The sequence below is a fragment of the Nerophis ophidion genome, linkage group LG29 (genome assembly GCF_033978795.1).
Source record: "Nerophis ophidion isolate RoL-2023_Sa linkage group LG29, RoL_Noph_v1.0, whole genome shotgun sequence".
Lineage (NCBI taxonomy): Eukaryota > Metazoa > Chordata > Actinopteri > Syngnathiformes > Syngnathidae > Nerophis > Nerophis ophidion.
The window spans coordinates 3,590,076-3,600,075 of record NC_084639.1 but is presented as its reverse complement, the minus strand read 5'-3'; the positions used below and the strand labels follow the sequence as shown (position 1 = coordinate 3,600,075).

The 10,000-nt window shown below is 43.4% G+C and overlaps 1 protein-coding gene across 2 annotated transcripts in view; it reads left to right on the top strand.

The window, feature by feature from the left end:
* The window catches only part of arhgef37 (Rho guanine nucleotide exchange factor (GEF) 37), a 77,874-nt gene that overhangs the window by 46,608 nt on the left and 21,266 nt on the right, over nucleotides 1–10,000 (top strand). For both annotated transcript variants that reach the window (XM_061892010.1, XM_061892009.1), the window contains exons 12-16: nucleotides 76–245; nucleotides 325–472; nucleotides 546–674; nucleotides 1,883–2,078; nucleotides 8,534–8,706. In XM_061892010.1, the coding sequence (XP_061747994.1) occupies nucleotides 76–245; nucleotides 325–472; nucleotides 546–674; nucleotides 1,883–2,078; nucleotides 8,534–8,706 (816 nt within the window). The remainder of the gene's footprint in view (nucleotides 1–75; nucleotides 246–324; nucleotides 473–545; nucleotides 675–1,882; nucleotides 2,079–8,533; nucleotides 8,707–10,000) is intronic.

Sequence of the window (10,000 nt, the reverse complement as noted above, 5' to 3'; positions counted from 1 at the left end):
AAAATCAGTCCATGAGCCATCCTGGATTATGTCAGCATCCTGATGATTTCTGACAATCCTTCTGTTTGCATCCAGGAGAAGAGGATGAGGACGCTGATCCACAAGCCTCTCTGCGCGCTCCGTGACCTCCTGGTGGGCCCGAGGAACCTGATCCGCAAGAGGCTGGACAAGCTGCTGGACTATGAAGTGATCGAGGCCAAATCTTCCCTGAGCTACGAGGAACAAGCCATTGCCAACACGTATAAGTGAGGCTCACCCGTTTGACCCAAGCATCAAACCGCGACCTTTGAGTTGAATCCTTTGGTCATGGTGTTCTTCACCCAGGACCATCAACACGTTGCTGCTTAACGAGCTTCCGAAGTTTAATGGACTGGCGCTGCAGATGATTTGGCGCATGCTGGGGGCGTTCAGCTGCCTGCACAAGGACCTCACCTGCGACATGGAGCAGCTCTTCCAAAGCTTCGCCCAACAGGTAAGTAAGCAACCCCCAGGTTGTCGACGCCCCAGGATGTTAACGTCGAGCGGACCTTTTCCCCTCCTTGCAGCTGCCCCACAGCTCTCTGGAGAATGGTGTGTTCTGGGAGTGGGCGGAGTCAGCGGTGCTGGAGGGTTCCAGAAGACTGGAGACTCTGTGTCACGGTGTGGAGGAGACGCTCCTGGCTCCTGCCACGCAGGTCTGTTGGCTTTCTGTGTGTCTTTACTCGAATACTTCCAATAGCACTTTTCCACTTTGCATCAATCCATCTTAGATGAGCTCGGGCCCAGCAAAGCTGGCGGCGTTACTGGGTTTTGTTGATAAATGGCTTTGGCTTTGCATAGTAGAGTTTTAACTTGCACTTAAAGATGTAGCGACAACCTGTAGTTATTGAGAGTGGTTTTTTGAAGCGTTCTTGAGCCCAAATGGTGATATCCTTTACGCATCGATGTCGGTTTTTGATGCCGTACCTCCTGAGGGATTGAAGGCCACGGGCATTGCCAATTACGTGCAGTGATTTCTCCAGATTCTCTGAACCTTTTGATGTAATTACGGACAGTAGATCAGTGGTCCCCAACCTTTTTGTATCCGCGGACCGGTCAACCCTTAATAATTTGTCCCGCGGCCCGGGGGGGCGGAATCCTTTTTATTTTATTTATTATTCTAATTTTTTTTTATGTCATGAAAAAGGGACGTTTTTGTCATGAAAAAGGGAGGTTTTTGTGGTTGGTGCACTAATTGTAAGTGTGTTTTTTATGTTGATTTGATAAAAATAAAAATAAAAAATATTTTTTATTCATTTATTTATTTTTTAAATAAAAATTAATAAAAAATTCTTCTGCGGCCCGTTACCAACCGATGGTTGGGGACCACTGCTATAGATGGTAAAATCTCTAAATTCCGTGCAATAGTTCGTTGAGAAATGTTGTTCTTAAACTGTTCAACGTTTTGCTCACGCATTTGTTCACAAAGTTGTGACCCCCGTCCTTGTTTGTGAATTTCATGGATGCTGCTTGTATACCCAATCATGGCCCCCACCTGTTCCCAATTAGCCTGTTCACCTGTGGGATGTTCCAAATAAGTTGTTTGATGAGCATTCCTCGACTTTCTTAGTCTTTTTTGCCACTCGTGCCAGCTTTTTTGAAACATGTTGCAGGCATCAAATTCCAACTGAGCTAATGTTTGCAAAAAATAACAAAGTTTACCATTCTGAATGTTAAATATCTTGTCTTTGCAGTCTATTCAATTGAATATAAGTTGAAAATCATTTGCAAATCATTGTATTCTGTTTTTATTTACGATTTACACAACGTGCCAACTTCACTGGTTTTGGGTTCTGTACTAAGAACAAAGTCGTAGTATAATGACACGGCGCATGAAGCATCTCTGTGCTCCGCTCTCCTTCAGCCTCTCGGCACCACCTCGCAGCTCCGGCTGAAGCAGCTGACGGACAAGCACGGCTCCGACAAGATCTACCAGGTGATGAGCGCCGTGGTTGGCAGCCGGGACCTGGACCTCAGCCTGGCCAAAGGAGAGCTGGTGGCCGTCATCAGCCAGGCTGACAGCCGCGGGGACAGCCGCAGGTGGCTGGTGGACGCCGGAGGTGAGAGGTCACAATATTAGGTACACAATCCAAACATGTCACTGATTTCTTAATTTAGAAATAAGTTACTAATATGTTTTCCTAAAGTTGTTTGTTTACTTGTGCAATCATAGACTTTTTCCATCATTACTGAGCTGATATTGTCATGCACTGGTAAACTGAGGCACATTATAATTAGTTCACTGGCGCCATCTTTTGGCAGGATGCTCTCATTGCAACAATTAGGCACTCCAAAATGACGTTGAGGGTATTTTATCATATATATTTTTTGTGTGAAAAAACTATTACACGCAAAAATAAGGACGTTGACGCAACATGCAAGGTAATCTAAAGTTACACTACAGTGTTTGTAAGAATGCATAGTTTACACTAAGGTTATCCAGGGTAAATCACACCTAACTCAGAGGGGACAGAGCCTTCTCTGTTGCGGGTCCCAAACTCTGGAACGATCTCCCTCTCCATGTAAGACAGGCCTCTTCTTTGGCTACTTTTAAGACCCTTCTTAAAACCCATTTTAACTTTTAACTTTTTTAACTATTTTTAACATTTTAACTGCTCTTTATCCAACAAATTGTTCTTAGGGTAATTTGTATTTGCGATTTCAATGTGTTTTAAATGTTATTTTTTTTAGTCTGTCCTTTGCCTTTATTTCTTTGTGGTGTACAGCCCTTTGTTCTTCAACTGTGGTTGTTTTTAAAGGGCTTTATAAATAAAGTTGGTATGGTATGGTATGGTAACCTTATCCGTGTCAACACACAACAATGCCACCGTTTAAGACCCCCGCCGCCCTCCGTCCTCCGGCGCAACGCGACCTAGTACGCATGTGCGTAAAATGCACACGTCATAGTCACCTCCAGTGTTGCTTTGTGTGCAACTTCTTAAATGTAACATATCTCAAAATCAGAATAAGAATAGTTTTTATTGCCACTGTTTGAGAACAGGTTCACAAACTAGGAATTTTTCATGGTGCAATCGTGCAACATAAAACAGATATAACACAGAATAGGTAATACAATGAGCTGTAAGTACAAATCCTGTTTCCATATGAGTTGGGAAATTGTATTAGATGTAAATATAAACGGAATACAATGATTTGCAAATAATTTTCAACCCATATTCAATTGAATGCACTACAAAGACAACATGTTTGATGTTCAAACTCATAAACTTTTTTTTTTTTGCAAATAATAATTAACTTTCAATTTCATGGCTGCAACACGTGCCAACGTAGTTGGGAAAGGGCATGTTCACCACTGTGTTACATCACCTTTTCTTTTATCAACACTCAATAAACATTTGGGAACTGAGGAAACTAATTGTTGAAGCTTTGAAAGTGGAATTCTTTCCCATTCTTGTTTTATGTAAAGCTTCAGTCGTTCAACAGTCCGGGGTCTCCGCTGTCGTATTTTACGCTTCATAATGCGCCACACATTTTCAATGGCAGACAGGTCTGGACTGCAGGCGGGCCAGGAAAGTACCCGCACTCTTTTTTAACCAAGCCACGCTGTTGTAACACGTGCTGAATGTGGCTTGGCATTGTCTTGCTGAAATAAGCAGGGGCGTCCATGAGAAAGACGGCGCTTAGATGGCAGCTTATGTTGTTCCAAAACCTGTATGTACATTTCAGCATTAATGGTGCCTTCACAGATGTGTAAGTTACCCATGCCTTGGGCACTAATGCACCCCCATACCATCACAGATGCTGGCTTTTGAACTTTGGGTCGATAACAGTCTGGATGGGTTGCTTCCCTGTTTGTCCGGATGACACGATGTCGAATATTTCCCCCAAACATTTGAAATGTGGACTTGTCAGAGGACAGAACACTTTTCTACTTTGCATCAGTCCATCTTAGATGATCTCGGCCCAGAGAAGCCGGCGCCGTTTTTGGATGTTGTTGATAAATGGCTTTCGCTTTGCATAGTAGAGCTTTAACTTGCACTTACAGATGTAGCGACAAACTGTATTCAGAGACAGTGGTTGTCTGAAGTGTTCCTGAGCCCATGTGGTGATATCCTTTAGAGATTGATGTCGGTTTTTGATACAGTGCCGTCGGAGGGATCGAAGGTCACGGTCATTCAATGTTGGTTTCCGGCCCTGCCGCTTACGTGGAGTGATTTCTCCAGATTCTCTGAACCTTTTGATGATATTATGGACCATAGATGTTGAAATCCCTAAATTTCTTGCAATTGCAGTTTGAGAAACGTTGTTCTTAAACTGTTTGACTATTTGCTCACACAGTTGTGGACAAAGGGGTGTACCTCGCCCCATCCTTTCTTGTGAAAGACTGAGCATTTTTTGGGAAGCTGTTTTTATACCCAATCATGGCACCCACCTGTTCCCAATTAGGCTCCACACCTGTGGGATGTTCCAAATAAGTGTTCGATGAGCATTCCTCAACTTAATCAGTATTTATTGCCACCTTTCCCCAACTTCTTTGTCACGTGTTGCTGGCATCAAATTCTAAAGTTAATGATTATTTGCAAAAAAAACATTTTTTTAATCACTTTGAACATCAAATATGTTGTCTTTGTAGCATATTCAACTGAATATGGGTTGAAAAGGATTTGCAAATCATTGTATTCTGTTTATATTTACATCTAACACAATTTCCCAACTCATATGGAAACGGGGTTTATAATCTGAACAATATCCAGTGTTGTGGTATTTCATTGAACTGGAATCCAGTGTGCTGTGGGGCCCTATTGTAGTGAATCACACCCGAGACATCATAAATTAATCAAATCTTTATTAGACATGTAAACAATGTGATAAAGAATATTTTACATCAATCAAACTCGGGATCTAGATATCTGGTCAGGACACTCCTCTCTCTTTTGCCTTCATTGTCCCTTCCTTTTTGGTGACTTTATATATTCTGGACCGAGACGTCGAGTCCGCGACATACATGGCGGACAATAAGTGATACAATCTGTTTTGGCAGTCCAAATGCATTTGCTGTTTTCCTCGATGGCCAGGTACTACAAAGCACACGCAACCTTTTTTATCACAGCCATGGGAGCTCGCCTTCTCGTTGTCTCTCCTTCGACAAATGGACAAAAGTTATTCGATAAGTAGAAACATAGCTGACCCGGCCGGACATTGGAAAGTTCCCTTGCCGTCTGAGAAGTGTCGTATCCTAAGTAGCTGCAATCACCTTCTCTTAAGGCAGTGTTTTTCAACCTTTTTTGAGCCAAGGCACATTTTTTGCGTTGAAAAAATCGGGAGGCACACCACCAGCAGAAATCATAAACTCAGTTGACAGTTCAAAGTCATTGTCGCAATTTTTAGATATAACTTTAAAGCATAACCGAGGATACATCCATATAGCTCTTGTCTCAAATCTTTACATGGACTGGCTCCTCAATATATCTCGGACCTCGTCGAAATTTACATTCCTGCGCGCGCTCTGAGGTACGAGAGCCAGCTCCAGCTCGTGGTGCCCAAGACCAGACTTAAGACCAGGGGAGACAGGGCCTTCTCTGTGGTCGGCCCTAAGCTCTGGAACACTCTGCCACTCCATGTTCAAACTGCTTCCACAGTGGAGTGTTTTAAGTCTCGTCTTAAGACCTACTTTTATTCTTTGGCTTTTAACACTACGTGAGTTGTGTGGTCCTCTGTCCTCTGTGTTTTTTATACACTTTGATTTTTATTTTATTGTTTTAATTGATTTTACCCTTTAAAATAGTTTTTAATCATATTTGTTTGGCAACACTTCACGGTGGCAGAGGGGTTAGTGCGTCTGCCTCACAATACGAAGGTCCTGCAGTCCTGGGTTCAAATCCAGGCTCGGGATCTTTCTGTGTGGAGTTTGCATGTTCTCCCCGTGAATGCGTGGGTTCCCTCCGGGTACTCCGGCTTCCTCCCACCTCCAAAGACATGCACCTGGGGATAGGTTGATTGGCAACACCAAATTGTCCCTAGTGTGTGAATGTGAGTGTGAATGTTGTCTGTCTATCTGTGTTGGCCCTGCGATGAGGTGGCGACTTGTCCAGGGTGTACCCCGCCTTCCGCCCGATTGCAGCTGAGATAGGCGCCAGCGCCCCCCGCGACCCCAAAAGGGAATAAGCGGTAGAAAATGGATGGATGGATGGATGTTTTTTATTTTATTGTTTTGATTTTACCCTTTAAAATAGTTTTTAATCATATTTGTTTTTATATGGTTTTTATTGGTTTTATTTTTTTTTATTTTTTGTTTTATTCAGTCATTGGTGGAGCATAATATTGTTTTTAACATGGCTGTGCAGCACTTTGGAAACGTTATTGTTGTTTAAATGTGCTATATAAATAAAGTGGATTGGATTGGATTGGATAGGTGTACTGTCACCACCTGTCACATCACGCCCTGACTTATTTTGACTTTTTTGCAGTTGTCCTGTGTGTAGTGTTTTAGTTTTTGTCTTCCTCTCCTATTTTGGTGGCTTTTTCTCTTTTTTGGTATTTTCCTGTTGCAGTTTCATGTCTTCCATTGAGCGATATTTCCCGCACCTAATTTGTTTTAGCGATCACGAATATTTCAGTTGTTTTTATCCTTCTTTGTGTGGACGTAGTTGATCGTCATGTCATGTTCGGATGTACTTTGTGGACGCCGTCTTTTCTCCGCAGTAAGTCTTTGCTGTCGTCCAGCATTCTGTTTTTGTTTACTTTGCAAGGAGTTCAGTTTCGTTCTGCATAGCCTTACCTAAGCTTCAAATGCCTTTTCTAAGTGGCACTCACTTTTTGTTTGTATTTGGTTAAAGCATTTGACACCTTTTTACCAGCACGCTGCCTCCCGCTTTTTCCGACATTTACAAAGCAATTAGCAACCGGCTGCCACCTACTGATATGGAAGAGTATTACACTGCCGAGCTCTAGACAGCACCAACACTCAACAACAACACATCATTTACAGGCTAATATATACTGGTTTGCAAAAAATCTTTTTAACCCAAATAGGTGAAACTACATAATTTCCCACGGCACACCAGACTGTATCTCACGGCCGCGGCACAGTGGTTGAAAAACACTGTCTTAAGGTATTCATGTGTGATTTCCACAATCGTCTGTACATTTAGAAGGAGGAGAAACACGGGCATGTCTGAATGACTCGCCTTCATAATTCCTGTGTTTACCTCCGAGTTACGAAACCTCTTTATCATGAAGCTGGCTGTTGTGCGTTCTTTCTGACGTCACTTCCTGTGTGGGCGTGGTCTTTCTGGCGTCACTTCCTCTCCAAACTCAGTTTGTAAACAATTACTGAGTCCATACAAAGCTAAGTGCCGGAGATTCAAGAATTAAACGGCTGACTTACTTACTTAAATTTGTCTGAGGAGGGGAACCTTAAACGCTGGTTTATGGTGGCTGAAACGGGGTATAGGGGACTTCGTGTGGAGATGGCCTAAATTGGGAACACATCAATCAATCAATCAATCAATCAATGTTTATTTATATAGCCCCAAATCACAAATGTCTCAAAGGACTGCACAAATCATTACGACTACAACATCCTCGGAAGAACCCACAAAAGGGCAAGGAAAACTCACACCCAGTGGGCAGGGAGAATTCACATCCAGTGGGACGCCAGTGACAATGCTGACTATGAGAAACCTTGGAGAGGACCTCAGATGTGGGCAACCCCCCCCCTCTAGGGGACCGAAAGCAATGGATGTCGAGCGGGTCTAACATGATACTGTGAAAGTTCAATCCATAGTGGCTCCAAGACAGCAGTGAGAGTCCCGTCCACAGGAAACCATCTCAAGCGGATCAGCAGCGTAGAGATGTCCCCAACCGATACAGGCGAGCGGTCCATCCTGGGTCCCGACGAGCGGTCCATCCTGGGTCTCGACTCTGGACAGTCAGTACTTCATCCATGGTCATCAGGCCGGACCCCCTCCACAAGGGAGGGGGGGACATAGGAGAAAGAAAAGAAGCGGCAGATCAACTGGTCTAAAAAGGTCTATTTAAAGGCTAGAGTATACAGACGAGTTTTAAGATGAGACTTAAATGCTTCTACTGAGGTAGCATCTCGAACTGTTACCGGGAGGGCATTCCAGAGTACTGGAGCCCGAACGGAAAACGCTCTATAGCCCGCAGACTTTTTTTGAGCTCTAGGAATCACTAATAAGCCGGAGTCTTTTGAACGCAGATTTCTTGCCGGGACATATGGTACAATACAATCGGCAAGATAGGCTGGAGCTAGACCGTGTAGTATTTTATACGTAAGTAGTAAAACCTTAAAGTCACATCTTAAGTGCACAGGAAGCCAGTGCAGGTGAGCCAGTACAGGCGTAATGTGGTCAAACTTTCTTGTTCTTGTCAAAAGTCTAGCAGACGCATTTTGTACCAACTGTAATCTTTTAATGCTAGACATGGGGAGACCCGAAAATAATACGTTACAGACATTAGTATGTCTGGACATCAGCACCATTTAGATCAAGGTGTGCCCCAAAAAACTGACACGCTCGTGTGTCCCATTCAGGCCGGCGAGGCTACGTGCCGTCCTCAAGGCTGATCCGCTACCATCAGCCGGCGGAAGAGCCGCCCCCGTCGCCTCACCCGCCCTCGCCGCAAGGTGCCGGATGCGCCAGGAGGCACTCGTACACACCGGAGCTACGACACACTGCGACGGTGATCAGCCAGCCCTGCTTCCAGGTGAGCACACCCTTCCTGTTGGCCACCCTCACTTGTGCATAAGTACGAAGCATTTTATTCGCCACTGACCTGAAATCTGGGAGTGAGCTTGTTAGTTTTTACCCCTCAAGGAGTGTTAATTTTGTTGACGAAAAATTTTGGTCATAGCTATCGTCAACAACCTTTTTTTTTCCCTGACTAAAACGAGACAATAACTAAATAAAAAATAATTTACGTGGACTAAGGCGATGACGAGGTGTATTGACATATTCGTCAACGAATAAAAACGAGACAAAAATGTCTGCCAGAGACGAGATCCGATCGGAACTCATTTCGTTAGGAAAAGGCGGGAGGAGTTGGGAAGAGAACCAATCAGAGCGACGTGGTCAGGAAGTTACGTAAACGTAGTTTGCGTTTGAGACTGACCCGGGAATGCGCTGCAGAAGACAACATGTCAACGCCGGGGAGGAAGAGGAGAGAGAGGACATATGGGGACATTTTGTATTTGACGTCCAAGATAACAAGACGCAGTGTAAGAAATGCAGCGCGAGGATTACGGGGAAAAACACAACAAACTTGAAGCGACATTTACAGTCGAATCACCCCGAAAACCACACACAGGTAAGCATTTTCCACAACATACAACTCACTCGACGTAATCCCGTTTATTTCACGGTTTACTCGCGAAATACTAAATTTGAGACATGATTTTCATCAAAATACGACTTGTATCGGTGATTTTTCCGCTGTTTTACTTTGACTTTCAGAAATTGAAGGAAAGTTTAAATATTACCCTTTCGTTGACTAAATCTACAGTAGTTTTCGTCGACTATAATCTTATATATAAAACTAGACTAAAACAATTTAAATAACTAAATTATGACTAAAACTAAATTACATTTTAGTCAAAAGACTATGACTAAAACTAAATCAAATTTTGCTGTCAAAAATAACACTGCCCTCAAGAGATCATAACAAAGTAATAAACCTAAGCCTAACCCATACCTCCTGCAACTTCACCGAACAACTGTTCAATGTAATTTTAGGAAAAAAAGAATATCTCTAATCCAACAGGTGTGGCAAGGAGGCGCTGCAGCCTTCCAATTTAGCACAATGAGTCTCCTAGCCAACAAATTAGTCAATGCTCCCAAGTTTTTTTGGGATCTGCCAAGAGAAGATGGCAGAGGGGCTACCCCAAATAGTCCACTTAGAGCAAGGGTGCCAAGTGCTGCCCGCCAGCGTCTTCTATTTGGCCTGCAAGACTCAAGAGTTCATCAAAGCATTGCACCGCTAGTGCTTTCAAATGAATCTTAAA